This window comes from Cervus canadensis, chromosome 8 (assembly GCF_019320065.1).
Source record: "Cervus canadensis isolate Bull #8, Minnesota chromosome 8, ASM1932006v1, whole genome shotgun sequence".
Lineage (NCBI taxonomy): Eukaryota > Metazoa > Chordata > Mammalia > Artiodactyla > Cervidae > Cervus > Cervus canadensis.
The window spans coordinates 17,866,285-17,881,918 of record NC_057393.1 but is presented as its reverse complement, the minus strand read 5'-3'; the positions used below and the strand labels follow the sequence as shown (position 1 = coordinate 17,881,918).

General features: G+C 44.8%; 1 protein-coding gene across 36 annotated transcripts in view; it reads left to right on the top strand.

The window, feature by feature from the left end:
• Positions 1 to 10,523, top strand: part of TCF7L2 (transcription factor 7 like 2) — a 199,209-nt gene extending 188,686 nt beyond the window's left edge. For 13 of the 36 annotated variants that reach the window (XM_043475390.1, XM_043475389.1, XM_043475393.1 and 10 more), the window contains 4 exons: positions 781 to 829; positions 1,421 to 1,471; positions 2,739 to 2,811; positions 8,350 to 10,523. In XM_043475390.1, the coding sequence (XP_043331325.1) occupies positions 781 to 829; positions 1,421 to 1,471; positions 2,739 to 2,811; positions 8,350 to 8,773 (597 nt within the window). In that variant the 3' untranslated portion in view covers positions 8,774 to 10,523. Of the gene's footprint in view, positions 1 to 780; positions 834 to 1,420; positions 1,472 to 2,738; positions 2,816 to 3,442; positions 3,517 to 8,349 lie in introns of those variants that run through there. The other 23 variants (XM_043475394.1, XM_043475400.1, XM_043475404.1 and 20 more) reach the window with 9 other exon arrangements.
• Positions 10,524 to 15,634: the final 5,111 nt, after the last annotated feature.

Genomic DNA, 15,634 nt, shown 5'->3' with positions numbered 1-15,634 from the left:
TCTCCAGGCAAGAATACTGTGAGTGGATTGCCATTCCCTTCTCCAGAGGAACTTACCAACCCAGGGATCAAACCCTGGTCTCTTGCATCGCAGGCAGTTTCTTTACCGTTTGAGCTACAGGGAAGTCCATATTACTAGGAGTATTATAGTCATTACATAAGTGGAAAATAGTGAGGACCAAATGTTCTCCTTTATGGATGTCCACTCAGCAGTTTGAAAAGGAGCTCAGATGGTTTCTGGTTTTATTTCGCCTTTTTTTCCCCCTTCTGACTTTAAAATCAAGACCCACGCTACAGTGCTAAGAAAAATCCCCTACTAAGTCTTAATTTTTTGATTCAGAGTGAGCAGCTTTTGGCCTTAGTAAGAGATTTGCATGGGGCAAGGGGTTCTCTTGGCCATCTCAAAATCATTCATTCGTCCCTTGGCTCTTGGGCCACTTCCAATCCTGTCTCTCTACACCTGTCTGAATCTTTCCCCATCCAGGCCTCATTTCCCCTTTTATGGATGCTCTGGATCAAGTTTGAGGGTGGATGTATAGGAAAAGAAGTCCTTCTTCTCTGCCACACTGATTCCATCTTTTCCGCTAGGCATGCGTTCCTCTAGCTGGAGCACAGTTGAAGGGCACTTGGACTGAAGGGAACCGGGGGTTGGAAAGCACTCAGGAGTGGGTGTGGCTGGAGATGGCAGGTGCTGCCCTCCTCCTCTCCAGGTGAGCCCAGACATTGCCATCCTCCCATCCATTTCCTGAAATAATGCCCTGTGTTTCATCTGTTTGTCTAGGGGAAAAAGAAGAAGAGGAAAAGGGACAAGCAGCCCGGGGAGACCAATGGTAAGTTAGAATAAGCAGGATAGAGGAAGGGAGCTGTACTCTGAGGACCACTCTTTTATGTCAGGCTTCTGTCTGGGGAGGCAGGAGAAATTCAAGGCCAGGATGTTGTGGGGCGGGGGGTAGCCATCTTAGCCAGCCTTTTTGTTTATGCATTTTAATTAATTGCTTCATGACTGCCCTTTTAAAGCTAGTAACATTCATTGTTGCATGAAAAGCACATTGTAAGTCTAGTGGAATGTGTTTTTAAATAACTGCAGAGCCTGTAAGCGGAGAGCGGTAGGCATGCCTAGACGGGGATTTATACAGTCTGCTTATTTTGTATGTGTCTGAGTAAGGATGAGGAGGGGGCTAGGGGAGAAGAGGGGGTGTGTGCGAGTGTTTGATGTTAACTGGGCTGTTCCTGAATGTTCTGATGCATGCCTTTACAGTGGTCTATTGCACCCGATTTAAATTAAGGAGGTTTGTCATTCTCTAGAAGAAATTAGAAATACTGCATAGGCAATCTCAGAGGGCCCTTCGAGAAGGCCAGGCTTTTACAAACAACGACAAAAACATTGTGAAGGCTTTGTATAATTTGTTCTTTTTTTTCAGAACACAGCGAATGTTTCCTAAATCCTTGCCTTTCACTTCCTCCGATTACAGGTGCTAATGTCATTTTGAGTCATTAAAATAGTTGATAAACTGTTTTTTAATTTTTCTTGCCATTATAGTTTTATTAACATGAAAACACGTATGACCTTTGAACATTCTTTAAAATGACCATCTACATGATTTCGTATGTTTCAGTAGATTTTTTTTTTGCTTTTGTTGTTTTTTTTTTTTTAATTTAATTTAACTTCTGCTTTGTTTATTTATTTTTCCCGTAACAGTTGTTTAAGCCATGATGACAGTGATTTAGAGTTGAACTAACTGTGCAAATTGAATATGCAGTATTTCTTTCAAAGAGACTGGTTAAAAAAAAAAAAACCAACAACAACAAAATGGAAGGAATTCAGTAATAAACCTCCTTAATCTAATGGCATTTTTTCATCGCTCCCACTAAGTTTTCTCACGCAAGCATGCATCCGCAGTATGATTATTTTTTTCCTTTGCTTTTTTTTTATTTTCATTTTTTTTCTTCTTTCACTTTTCTGCTCATAACTTGCAAATCCACTAGCATTTCACTGACTGTACCTGCTTAAATGCCGCTGTGAGCTTCTAACTAACTCCTAACAGCTCATTCACACAGCCTATTGACCTTTATCTGTTCCTCTCTTAATATTAATGAAAATAGATTTAAAGAAAAGATGAACATTCCAAAAGCTGCAATATCCCAGTACCACAACCCCTTTTCTTTCTTTCTTTCTGTTTCGTTTTGTTTTGTTCTGGTTTTATTTGTAGTTTTTTGTTTTTTGTTTTTTTCTTTTTTAAACTGTTGTACTCTGAGAAGAAAAGAGCATGTGACAAACTTAATTCCCTCCTTTGCTTTATTTTCTTCTTTAAGAAAAACAAATTGAGAGGAAAAAAAGAAAAAGCAGAACCAAAAGAAGAAAAACATTATTTAAAAGCTAGTTCTTGAGGAGCTAACATCCCTTTATCAGTTCAAACAAATCGGAGAGACAGTCCTCAAAGAAGGGATACTGCAGCTTTATTTGCAACAGCTAATTTCACGAGTTGAATAAGAATGTGATTTTTTTTTTACCTTTTTTTTTTTTAATTAAAGAAAGTTAAAAATCAAAAGTCAATATTTTGTAATTAGTAACCAGGTCATTGATTTATTCCCTTTTTTATTTTTATTTTTTTCTTATTTGTATCTTTCTCTTCCCCCCTTCCCTCTCTCTCCCTCCCTCTCTCTCTCTTTTCTCTTCTCTCCCTCTCCCTCTCTCCCACGTCCTCCTCCTCTGCTCGCTTCTCTCTTGAACTCATTCAGACCTGAGCGCTCCTAAGAAATGCCGAGCGCGCTTTGGCCTTGATCAACAGAATAACTGGTGCGGCCCTTGCAGGTGTGTATAGATTTCCCAGATTCGCTGTGCTGGTTTGCAGCTGGTCTATTCGGTCCTTTCCCCCCTTCTCCGGCCTGTTGCTTTGTAGCTCTGTGTGTGGATCTTAGGAGACAGGAGGGCGCGGGACACTGCTCTGTGAGGGACGTGCTTGTCCTCCTCGCTGCTGCTAGCCAAAATGCCACTGTAAAACAGCATCATTTGTGCCTCCTCGGGTCAGCGACAGCAAACCCCAGCGCGCCCCCTCCCAGGGAATGTTGCCTGCCAACCCCTTCTTCCCGACCGCCCGGGATGGGGGCTCAGTGACATCCATCGTAAGCCTGGCCTAGGTAGAAACAAACAACGTCACCTTCTCCCCCTCCTCTTCTCTCTCTGTTTTTATTTTTTTTATTTTTTCCTGGTTGTTTTTTGGTTTCTGGTTGTTGTTTTTTCTTTTTGTGTTTTATCATTTTATTTTATTATTTTTTCTTTCGACGCATTGAAGTCCTTTCCTTTCATGTCCTTGGTAAGGGAAGACAGGCACGTAGAACCAAGGTGATAGCGAAGATAAGTCAGCTGTAGCCGAGATTTTACGTCCAACTGAGCACGACCCACCATTGTGTTGTGTTTTTTTGTGTTTACCTTATGCTAACAGATGCAAATACTCCAAAGAAGTGTCGGGCACTGTTCGGGCTTGACCGACAGACTTTATGGTGCAAACCGTGCAGGTATATTCCCTACTGCAAGGCCTTTGGGAAAAATCAAAACATTCTGTCCTTCTGGTACCTTAGTGCGTCAATATATTTTGACCTCATTCCCATCTACTTCCCTGCTGGCATCAATGACTAATGATCCTCATTCTTCAAAATTTCCTTGCTAATTTTATGCTGTGTCCTCTCCCTCCTTTTCTCTTTCTCTCTTTCCCCTGCTCTTACAAATAACATATCCCTGGTGGTAGGACCTAGGCCACAGCCCTCACAGGCCAGGACGGGCACTTAGCCTTTTGCTCCAAAATCCAGCATCCTGGATCTGGCCAGGCCCTGTCAGAGCTTCTGTGGCGTGTCTGCAGGACAGAGGGAGACCCACCGTGTCCCAAGGTTTGAATGAGCTCAGATTGGCAGTGATAGCATTCCCATGTACTTGGAGTCTAGACACTTGGAGAAGGGCTCTGGGGGCAGGCTTCTTTTAGTTTTGTTTTGTGTTTTTGTTTATTTTCTGTTTCAAAACCACATCTCTGGACAGAGGACCTTGGTTAGCTGACATTGTTTTACAGTGCTGAAAAGAAGCGTGGCATTGAATGGCATGCACCAGCTACAGGGCCACAAGCAGAGGTCACGTACTGCAGTGCTGCTGGCCTGCACAATGGAAAAAAAGAAATATATATATATGTATCTATACATATATTTAGAGAGACAGAGCTCTGGTTCCAAAGGGAATCAGAAGAGTCCAAATTAAACGCCTGTGTTCCACCTGCAGGTTCCATCCAACCTGTAATTTCAGGGAAGGTATAGGTACTTCCTTCTTGGTGGAGGGATACCAGCTAGTTCCTGTCTCATTTCCTTTCCTTTAATGACCACCTTTGGTTAAATTTGTTGTTTCTTTGTTCTGATACAAGCAGTCTTTGAATTTGGAATATTATGATGGTAGGTATCTCAACACCCAACACGCCCCCCTGTCTGTAGTGCCTCCCTTGTCACGTGTCCCTTTCCCCACGCCCTTGCCATGTGTTCCATGTTTAGACATTAGCTCCCATGTCCATTCCATCACGTGCATGCCCACCAATCTCCTGTGTCTCTCTCCCCCTCCCCCAATGCCTTACGAGAGATCAGCGAAGCACCTCGTGTTGCCCAGACGTTGAGGGGAGCTGGGGCCCAAGAGTCTTTCTTGAGAGAGACCTCCCTCCACAGGCAACTCTCTGCCCATTGAGTGAGGACAGGGCACCTTGGGTGCTCGTCCACCAGGAGAGGGAACCCCCACCCGTTCTGTGAGACAACAGTGTCCCTGGAGGTGACAAATGGTTTTGCCACTCAGTCCCAGGATCTTGTCTGTGCAACAGAAAAGAGTTTCATGGTGCAGCTGGTGGAGGGCATCAGAGATTTCACTAGGGCTGGCCTAGAAGATGGAGCCTCTGATGACCCTTTATAGGCAGTGAATTTGTATCAAACCTTTATTTGTGCAGAGTAGGAAGACAGTTAGCTGCAGAATCACCGCTCTGCCATGGCGAAAGGTTAGCTTTTCACAGGGCACGCTCCTAAGGGAGGGTTCTTCATGCTCTGTAGAAAGGTGCAGCCGACACCGTTGTGCGCCCCTTGCAATGTGGTTTGTTGCCTGCTTTGTGTATTTTATTTGTAGGAGGTGAGTGGTGGTGTATGAATCCCTCTTACTGCTTTGGAAGCAGTTAACTGCGAGTTAGACCTGGCATTTTGGGGGCTGAAAGTTATCATGTCCAACATTGACTAACTAGATAGTCCCTTCTCAGACCCAGCTCCAACCTCACGTAAACCCTGAGTGTGGAATCCTCCTCAGAAACAAGAATTTCCATGACGTTTTTAACAAAGCAAAACAAAAACAAGCGACCCCAAGGCTTCGGAGCTGCTTCATAAACATGGTTTTCTACAGTGCAGCTCGGGGGCAGCTGTCAGCGTGCAGCATGGCTGCTCAGACGCCGAGCTGTGCCCCCCACCCCCCCAGTGCCATCTTTCCTCTTTCCTGCCTCAGCACCCTTAGACCTTCCCCGGGGGCCATTTTTCCTTCGTTGGGGTTGTTGTCTCCTACTGTAAAAGCTTTAGCAATGCATATCTGCTCCTTTAAGGGTGTGATTCCAAAATAGGGTCAGGAAGAACTCTTACTTTCCTTTCAGATTGAATCCATAAGAAGCCAAAAACCGATTTTTCAGGGGCCACACCTTGATGAAAGGTGGAGCCTAGGTGGGGGAGGATAAGAGAATGGGTCTCGTCCCTTTTTTCCTCCACTTTTCCTCTTGACTTTGCTAGAATCTCTGGCTTGATGCTAAATCAGTCATACAAGATATGCTTTTAAAAAATAATAAAAGAATTTGCAAAACAAGGCATTTTCTGGCCTGTCCGAAATGTGTGGGTTCCAACTGCCATCTGCTTTGCCACCTCTTAGAAGGAGCGGTCACTGTGTCATTCATAGTCCTTGTGTCTGTGTTCAAATGCCCCCCACTCATCCCCAGGACATGGAAACTTCATACCATGAGGAGGGCAGATGTGGGGAGGGGAGCACCAGAAATGTTCCCAGCTAATCAGGGCTCCTCGCTCCCTGCACAGGGTTTCTAATTTTACTTGACATTTGAGGACATTTTAACAAGATTCTGTTTTGAGCCCACCAAGTTGCTTTTCCCATCTTTTCACTCTGCCCTAATATAGCATGGAACGCTGCTGGATGTCATCCCCTTGTTTCCTGTTATTTTCTCCCCTCTGTTCTTTCTTTGTCCCTTTCCTCTTTCCTCTCTCTCATTTGTCCCTGTTGCTTTCTCAGTTTTGCTTATGCCCCTCCCTTTCTTCTCCCATTTTTAAAATGCATGGACATCTTAGTTTTTTGAGCATGTTTTGATCTGCAGGCTAAGGTGGTGTAAAACTCTTTTAAGAGGCTTAATTATTTTATCTTGGGTTTCTGGGATGGGAGCAGAACCCACAGTCCGTTTCAGTCTATCCCAGAGGAGGAAAAGGAACCTTGTCAACTGAAAGGTGAAGGCAGACTGCCCTCACTTTCCTGGAGTTCCTCCCGACCCAGGGCAGGGATGGAGAGGCCCTGAAGCCACTGGCCCAATGGGTCTTGGCCTCTGGGAGGCAGGAAGGACTGAGCATGTGCCCTTTCACCCCCCGCCTCCCCTCCCTCCTGCCATCTTGCTGAGTCCACACCCCATGCACTGAGGGGCATCATCAGACAGCTCTGGGGCACGGACCCAAGGAGGGACTCAGTGCACTCACTTCCTTTCAAAGGCCACTGACATCTGACAGTGGTGGCCTTCAACTGGGCAGCATCTTGGTTGCTTTCCCATGACCGGAAGCCAGCCGGTACTTACTTTTAGACAGTGTTATCGGCCGCGGTTCGGACTGTATTCTTAGGTCAGCACATCCCCTGTATCTGCATTACATGAGTGGGGTTGGTTGCCAGGATCACCTGTCCTACCACATATGATCCCATCAAACTGGGATGAATACTAGGGGGAAGCTGTGAGGTCACACACTCAGTGTCTTGAACTGACTTCGCCCACCTCAGATGGATAAGCACAAGAGGCTCTGAAATTGTCAATCCTATTTCTTACATAAACAGGAAATGGAGAGGGGAGACTCTCATTTTGGTGCAGGGCAAAGTTAGTCTTTCTGGTTTAAATATTACTCCTGATACCCGCCCCCCCCCCCCCCCACTTCAAGAAAGTCCATGCTGCGACTCCCTGGCACTTCTTCTTTGTTGTCACTTCCTTGTGACGGGCTGAACCCTTATTCACTGGCCCTGGCATATGGACCAGGGCAAGTTGCCCCTCCATCCCCATTCTCACCATCTCTCCTTCTAGCCTTCTCACTATGGGGTGGGGGAGGGGAAGACCCCAAATCTTAAAAAAAAAAATTAAAAAAGTTTGAATCATAATTTAATCCACAACCTGCAGGCCATACAACCAGTTATTCTTGTTCCTTTGGATCATTTTCTGTTTTTCTTATTCTTCCCCCTCCCCCACCTTTGTTTATCCTCTTCTACCTGTTTTTTGGTGGTTTTGTTTTTTTGTTTTTTATTTTTGTTTTGTTTTTGAGTTTATTTGGTTTTCTTTTTGTTTCCCTCTCCCTCCCCTCCCCCCTCCACGCCCCCCCTTCACAACTGATTCTGACCTCTCTTGATTTGGTGTGGTTCTTAACAGACAAGCCCAAAAAGTTCTCTGGGCGCCAGCAGCCTCTGATGGTGGTGGTGGTGGTTGGTGGTGGTTGGTGGTGGAGGTGGTGGGATAAAACCTCTTCAGCCTCTTGCTCGCGCTGCCTTTAAGCTCTGTGGGCTCAACAGTCAGCATTTTGAGTTTCAGATGGATATGAGGCGCCTGGGGAGGGAGCTCTGTCTTTCTCTTCTACACACATGTACACACACACACCCATTGAGGGGTGGGGGTGGTCGTGGTGGAAATGGAGGGGGATGGTTACCACGGGAAATGAAGGGATGTCTGAGCCAAAAAAGAGAACCGAACAAGCTCTTGAGTACCTCAGTGTGGACGTGGCCGCTTTGTGTCACGGTCCACAGGCGGCGCCCTTGAGCCTGCTCGCTTATATTCGGTCAGAAGCGGGGCGGGGGGTGTTTAGCGGGGGCAGGGGAAGCAGGTAGGTAGGGAGTTGTGCGGTCTGACACACTTCATTCGCCAGAGCGGGCGTTAGAGCTCAGTGAGCCGGGCACCCCAGCGTGACGTTAAACGTCCCCTGGCCGCTGGGCGATGTCTCCCCGGGGGGCATCGCCAGGTGGCGGTCCTCTTGTCTCTGAGCAGTAGATAACTCTCTCCCTTGGCATCTCTGCCCTTTATTCACAGATAACTCTCTCCCCTCCCTCCCCTGTTTCTAGGAGAAAAAAAAAGTGCGTTCGCTACATACAAGGTGAAGGCAGCTGCCTCAGTCCACCCTCTTCAGATGGAAGCTTACTAGACTCGCCTCCTTCCTCCCCCAATCTGCTAGGCTCCCCTCCCCAAGACGCCAAGTCACAGACTGAGCAGACCCAGCCTCTCTCGCTGTCCCTGAAGCCCGACCCCCTGGCCCACCTGTCCATGATGCCTCCGCCGCCCGCCCTCCTGCTTGCCGAGGCCGCCCACGGCAAGGCCCCCGCCCTCTGTGCCAACGGGGCCCTGGACCTGCCTCCCGCCGCCCTGCAGCCGCCTGCCATCCCCCCCTCATCTCTGGCACAGCCGTCGACATCTTCCTTACATTCCCACGGCTCTCTGGCCGGGACCCAGCCCCAGCCACTGTCCCTCGTCACCAAGTCTTTAGAATAGCTTTACCCTCCTCAGCCCCAGGTGCTTTGTGGAGTGTTTTCCTTTTGCTTTTTCTTTATTTCCGGTTCCGCCCCGCCCCACCCCCACCCTCCGGCCCGTTTTTCTCTCGTGTTGTCCTCTTTTCCGTTTGTGCCATGTGGCTACATTAGTTAATGTTTATCGAGTTCATTGGTCAATATTTGACCCATTCTTATTTCAATTTCTCCTTTTAAATATGTAGATGAGAGAAGAACCTCATGATTCTACCAAAATTTTTATCAACAGCTGTTTAAAGTCTTTGTAGCGTTTAAAAAATATATATATATACATAACTGTTATGTAGTTCGGATAGCTTAGTTTTAAAAGACTGATTAAAAAACAAAAAGAAAAAAAAAAGCAATTTTGAAGCAGCCCTCCAAAAGGAGTTGGTTCTGTATTATTTGTATTAAATACGAGCTTGCGAACCAATCATTTTACATCTGGTTTTTAAACCATAAGGGCACAAGGAATGCAGTGCCATTTACTTTTTTTTTTTTTTCTGTGTGAAACAACTTTTATTGTGATGTTACTTGTTATTGTTTAAATGTACAGAAACAAAGGGTTAAAATGTGTTAATATACCTTGTTCCATGGTGTTGTTCTTTTGGGGGGAGGGGGTTGCTATTCAACAATTAATGGAATCACATTGCTGTTGGACCAGTAGTATTTATTGCTTTAGAGATTGCTCGTCGAACCTGTACGTTGTCCCTTTTAAAATATGTTTTCCTTTTTCTTGAAACTGTATAAAGTTTTTTTCCCCTTAGCATAAGCATCTTATATATAACAACTCATTTGTACAAGGTTTTTAAGTTTATATATAAAATGTGTATATATATATTTTTTGTTTCCCTTTTGGACTTTTTTTTTTTTTTTTTTTTTTTGCCGTATGAAACCCAGATGCCGCCAAATGGACGTTAATAGTTGCATTAAAGGATCAGTAGCATTAACAAAAGTTGCTTTAAAAGCCATTATGTAAAACAAGACTTGAACATTAGTGAGGGAATCTTAGCAACGTTGTACCAGCAGCAGTGGGAATTGTCCCGTTTCCCCTGTGAACTCACAGGCGAGTGCCCTGCACCCTGAAGACATGGACTGACCGTGTGCAAAACTTTTTATGTGCCAAAATTCTCAGTGACTTTAGCTTTCTCCCTCTTTTTGATGCTGTAATTTTCGTTCATCATGTTTTGCTGTGATGTTACATAGGTAGATTTGTATGTAGTTTTAATGTCACCTATAACAAGACGTGTTTGGTAGCAGATTGTCCAGAAAGCATTTTAAATGAAGAGGTATAAACCCTTAAGGGCCAAAAATTCTGTATATTAGATTACTCTTAAAGGAAAAACCAGCTGCCGCTTTTATGTATCCCTATGACATACAAGTAGGTAGCAAACTTTAAAAATAAAAAAAAAAAAAACCTAGGCATGTTGATGTTACAAAATGCTGTATAAAGCTAAAACCTGTTCATTCAGTGCCATTGTAGTTGACATGAAGCGATTGTAAAACTGTCTCCGGTTTTTCTCTGGTTTATTAAAATGCTAACTATAACATTTTTTTGTGAATACTTTGAATGTTTCCTAACAGTTGTGATGTTACTGTTCCGTTTTATGCTCTTATTCCAATTTCATTTTTAATGGTTTGGAAGCCATTTTTGTAATGAATAAATGTTCATGCTGTACAGTATCTGTAGCATGCCATTCTGGATTAATAAAAGCAACTTAGTATGTGCAGATAAAGGCTGGTCACTTGTTTCTATAATTGGGGTTTTCTCTCAGGGGAAACTAGATCTGCCTTCAGCAAGAGAAATGTGTTCCCAAGGTGGAACTTGAGACCCGGTGGTTGGTGTAGGTGATGGGTGGTGATGTGGATACCAGAAAGGGCCCTGAACTCTTTATTTTCCCATCTCATTCTTAATGCCGGTTTGGCATAGTTTGTGTACCTGGTTGGTTCATTTCTGAAAGCAAATGTCACTCTTAGGGCTATAAGACTGACACTCTGATATATCCGAGTTGGCCCTCTGAGTATCAAGCAGAAATGATCTAATACTTATTAATGAAACTTAGTTCACCAGGAGGGAATATAAGAAAGCACATCATTACCATTTAAGGATCATTGATGTGAAAGTATCCTTATGTCTTTGTAAGAATCACATGTAAGGAGAGATGCCAGGGTGAGCGGTTGTTAAGCAAGAAGGTTTTTAGAAAACGGATCAAGGTACTTCTGTTACAAGTGTGCAGGGAGGACTCTTGCTGTCCCTGAGACTCAAGTTCAGGACTCCACCCTGGCCAGCATGCAAGTTCACCGCCATCACCAACGAGGGCCACAGTAAAGATCATCCCAAGGTTTCCACTGCATTCATTTCTCATGCTGGCTAGGATGAATGGTTGGATAGATGGGCGCATATGTAGTTCTGCTTGTCTGGATAACCTCACCTTCAAAGGATGTGATTTCACTGGACACAGAAGCAGTCTGTGTCACTGCCCCTGTTACTTCCAGTTACACAGTATCGTCATCAAGGACTTTAAAGCTCCTTGGAAGCTCTGCTTTGCTCAAGTTGGTTTTTGTTCTGTAAAATCTTTGTATTTTTTGTCTCTAGTTGTTTTGTATATCCAGGAAAAAGTGATTCTGGTTGTCCTTCCCTATTTTATTTTGCACATTGGGACCAGGGTAACCTTTGAAAACATTTGTGTCATTTGACAGTATCTGTTTTTTTGTGTCAGTGTGCCAAGCCATTGATGAGCATTTTCTCATTTCTTCCTAACACTATACCGCCTGAGGTAGATTTTATCCTCTACCTCCACACTCTGCTTTATTTTCTAAAACTGGGTTTAGGAACTCAGAGTGTGTGTCTTGCTCAAGACCACACAGCCTGTAGGGTGGTGGAGCTGGGATTTAAGTTCAGCCCTGACTCCAAACCCATGCTCTTAATACTAAGATATACTTCCTTGCATAATAAAGATGCTCCGTCTCCCAGAGTGATGGGATGGTCCTTTTGAAGACTTCCTTGTTTGCCCCCCCCTTCCACCCCAGCACATACTCAGTTTCTCGTAAATGTATTTTTGCTCTTCTGCTTTCAAAGATGCGGTTGCTCTCTGCCTGGAAGGTCTGCTTTGCTCCTGCAACCTCGCTCATCCTTCAGTTCCCCTCGTAGATGATAGTGATGATGTCTCTCTTCTGTGTGACCTTTCAGCTTCCTGTTTTTCCCTCCCATTAACGTCTCACCCACCATCGTGTCCATTGGATGTGGCCGAGTTAGGCCAGTAATAGTACCATTCAGTTTCATGGACATTTTGGGCTGGATAATTCTCTGTGGTAGGGGACTGTCCTATGCACTGTAGGGTGTTAGCATCCATGGCCTCTACCCAGTAGATGTCAGAAGCACCCCACTCCCCAGCAGTCATGACAGTCAGAAATTGCCTGTCAGACAATCCTCTGACATTGCCAAATGCCTCCTCGGGATCAAAAATCACACCCAGTTGAGACCCATTGCTCTAGAGAGCCCCTCAGGAGGACAAGGGCTTTGGTGCTCACTGTTCTATACTAGGGTTCTGGTTGAGCACCTGGCACATAGATGGTGTTCCATTTATGTTCGTTGGGGGAAAGAATAAATGAAGTTGACCAACTCCACACCTGTATTGCAGAAAGTAAGAGAATGGAAGCTTTCCATAATGCTTCCAAATGTGTTCCTAGAACTTTCAAGTTCTCAGTTACTTCCTTAATCCTTTCAGCCTTGCTGGAATATAACTCATTGCCCTTGTTATAAAGGCTGAAAAATACCAGGTCAGGGTAGGGGCTGTTCCTCCATCATCAGCCCAGCCTGGGTACAGATCTCTTCCTAAAATTCAAAATATAGATCACCCAGCTCTGTGCTTCCTGATCTACAACACTTGAGCTTTGAGGATCTTCTCTCTACCCCAACATAGAAGTTCCTTTCCCTCCAAGCTTGTCAAATGCCAGGCCAAGTCCTTGCCCTTCATCTCTTTTCTTGACATCAGTTTGGTTTCTTCCTACCTATGGAGTTTACTTTCAAACTGAACATCTTCCCATTTTATCCATGGGAAGAATCTGTGGCTTTTTGTTACTAAGGGACCCTAAGACAACATCTAGGAGCCCGTGACTCAGTCCCTGAGCCATATGCTCCCTGACCTCTGTTGGGACCTGGCCAAGGAAGTTTGTGTAGTTGTTCAGTCGCCAAGTCATGTCCAGCTCTTTGCAACCCCATAGACTGCGGCATGCCAGGCCTCCGTGTACCTCACCTTCTCTCAGAGTTTGCCTAAGTTCATGTCCATTGAATCAGTGGTACCGTCCAACCATCTCATCCTCTGTTGCCCTCTTCTCCTTCTGCCCTCGATCTTTCCCAGCATCAGGGTCTTTTTCAATGAGTTGGCTCTTTGCATCAGGTGGCCAAAGTTTTGGAGTTTCAGCTTCAGCATTAGTCTTTCCAGTGAGTATTCAGGGTTGATTTCCTTTAGGATTGACAGGTTTGATCTCCTTGCTGTCCAAGGGACTCTCAAGAGTCTTCTGCACCACAGTTCAAAAGCATCAATTCTTTGGCACTCTGCCTTCTTTATGATTCACCTCACATCCGTACATGACAACTGGCAAAACTATAGTCTTGACTATATGGACATTTGTTGGCAAAGTGATGTTTTTGCTTTTTAATAAATACATTGTTTAAGTTTGTTATAGGTTTCCTGCCAAGAAGCAGTTGTCCTCTAGTTTCATGGCTACAGTCATCATCCACAGTGATTTTAGAGCCCAGGAAGAGGAAATGTGTCACCACTTCCACCTTTTCCCATTCTATTTGCCATGGAATGATGGGACTGGATGCCACGATCTTGGTTTTTTTAATGTTGAGTTTCAAGCCAGATTTTTCACTCTCTTCTTTCACCCTCATCAAGAGGCTCTTTAGTTCCTCTTTGCTTTCTGCCATTAAAGTGGTATCATCTTCATATCTGAGGTTGTTGGTATTTCTCCCCATAGTAGTGTGTATTAGTCACCTGTGGCTGCTTTAAGAAATGAACACAAACTTGGTGGCATAGCTGTCACAGCTCTGGAGGCCAGAAGTCAAAGCCAGTGCGTGCTTTCTCCAGATGTTCTGGAGCCTCTTCCAGCTTCTGGAGGCCGCCTACAGTCCTGGGTGTTCCTTGTCTTGTAGCCACATCACTCAGATCTCTGCCTCTACCTTCTCATCACTGCCTCCTCTGCATCTGTCCCGAAAGTCCCCCTGCCTCTCTCTTAAAAGGATCCCTGGGATTATGTTTGTGCCCCCTGGATGATCCTGGATAAGCCACTTCTCTCTAGGTCCTTAACTCAATCACCTCTTCTGCCATATAAAGTAATAAAGGTTCTAGGATTAGGACAGGGACATATATTTTAAGGGGCTACCCTTCAGCCCACAACAGAGGCATTTGCCAATTCTGGGACAATTGGCAGGGTCTTAGAACAGAATCCTCCAGAATGAGTAGTTGTTCCACTGTTGGTGGTGGTTTTGGACAATCCCGTGCCAAGAGGGATTATTATAGTAGATGTGTTTCTATTTCAGATAATGGAAAATTCACTTTTTTATTCTGATGATGTAGATGCATAGAGGGTCAGAGCCTTTTGTCTGGATCCAGGATTTGAAGAGGGGAAGCCTGTGGGAGCAGTGGCATGAACCTGAACTTGGAGCATTGTCCATCTGACTCCCTGACTGTGTGTCCTTGGGCAATGCCTTCAACTCTCTGAGCCTCTGTTTCTTCATCTAACACCTGGTGACAATATGTCATTTTGTCAATGTGACAAGTGTCATTTTGACATTCTTATGAGGGCTGAAATGCAGAGTGCCTGGAATAATAAATCATTGTGTTGTTTATTATCACAAAAGCAGAAGGCTGGTCATAATTATTTGTTTTCCTTATTTATCCTTGGGATTCCACTAGTCTGAATCTTTAAGCCCAGGTTAGAGAATTATAGAGATCTGGATGTGGAAAATGAAAGTCAAAATCAAAGTCACTCAATCGTGTCCGACTCTATGCGACCCCATGGACTAGTCCAGGGAGTTCTCCAGACCAGAATACTGGAGTGGGTGGGTAGTCTTTCTCTTCTCCAGGGGATCTTCCTGACCCAGGAATCGAACCCAGGTCTCCCACATTGCAGGCAGATTCTTTACCAGCTGAGCCACCAGGGAAGCCCCCGGATGTGGAAGACCCATCCTTATTGTAGTCGAGGGACCATAGGCCTTGGATACTGTGAATATCCACATTCATTCACTTTACCTGGAACTTCATGGTCCAAGGAATAATTCTACCTTTTGGAGAGCTGCAGCTCTGGCTGACGTGCTTTTTGTGACATGGACGTATGTGTTTAATTAAAGCCTTTTGGAAAGAAACTAAAGAGTACTCTAAAAGTCTTGTGCGTCAGGGCAAGTGCCAGAAACCAGAGCTTGGAATCACTAATAAACAAAGCTAGAGGTCTGATGCTCTAGAGGGCTCCCCTCTGAGGTTGGCATCCTCATCTCCCATTTCAGATCAGGTCCAGCATTCCCAGGTAATGGCAGAGGCTGGCATGAACCCTGATGTGGGTCTGATGGGCAACTTTGGTGAACTCTGAGTCTGGGTTTTTTAAAGCTAGCATTTTGTGAGTGCACTTAATGGGAGCTGTAAGCACACTGATTCATTGATTCACTCATTCATTCATTTAAAAACTATTTCTTGAGCACCACTTTGAACCAAGCACAGAAATCTGTATGCAGGTCAAGAAGCAACAGTTAGAACTGGACATGAAGCAACAGACTGGTTCCAAATCGGTAAAGGAGTACGTCAAGGCTGTATATTGTCACCCTGCTTATTTAACTTACATGAGTACA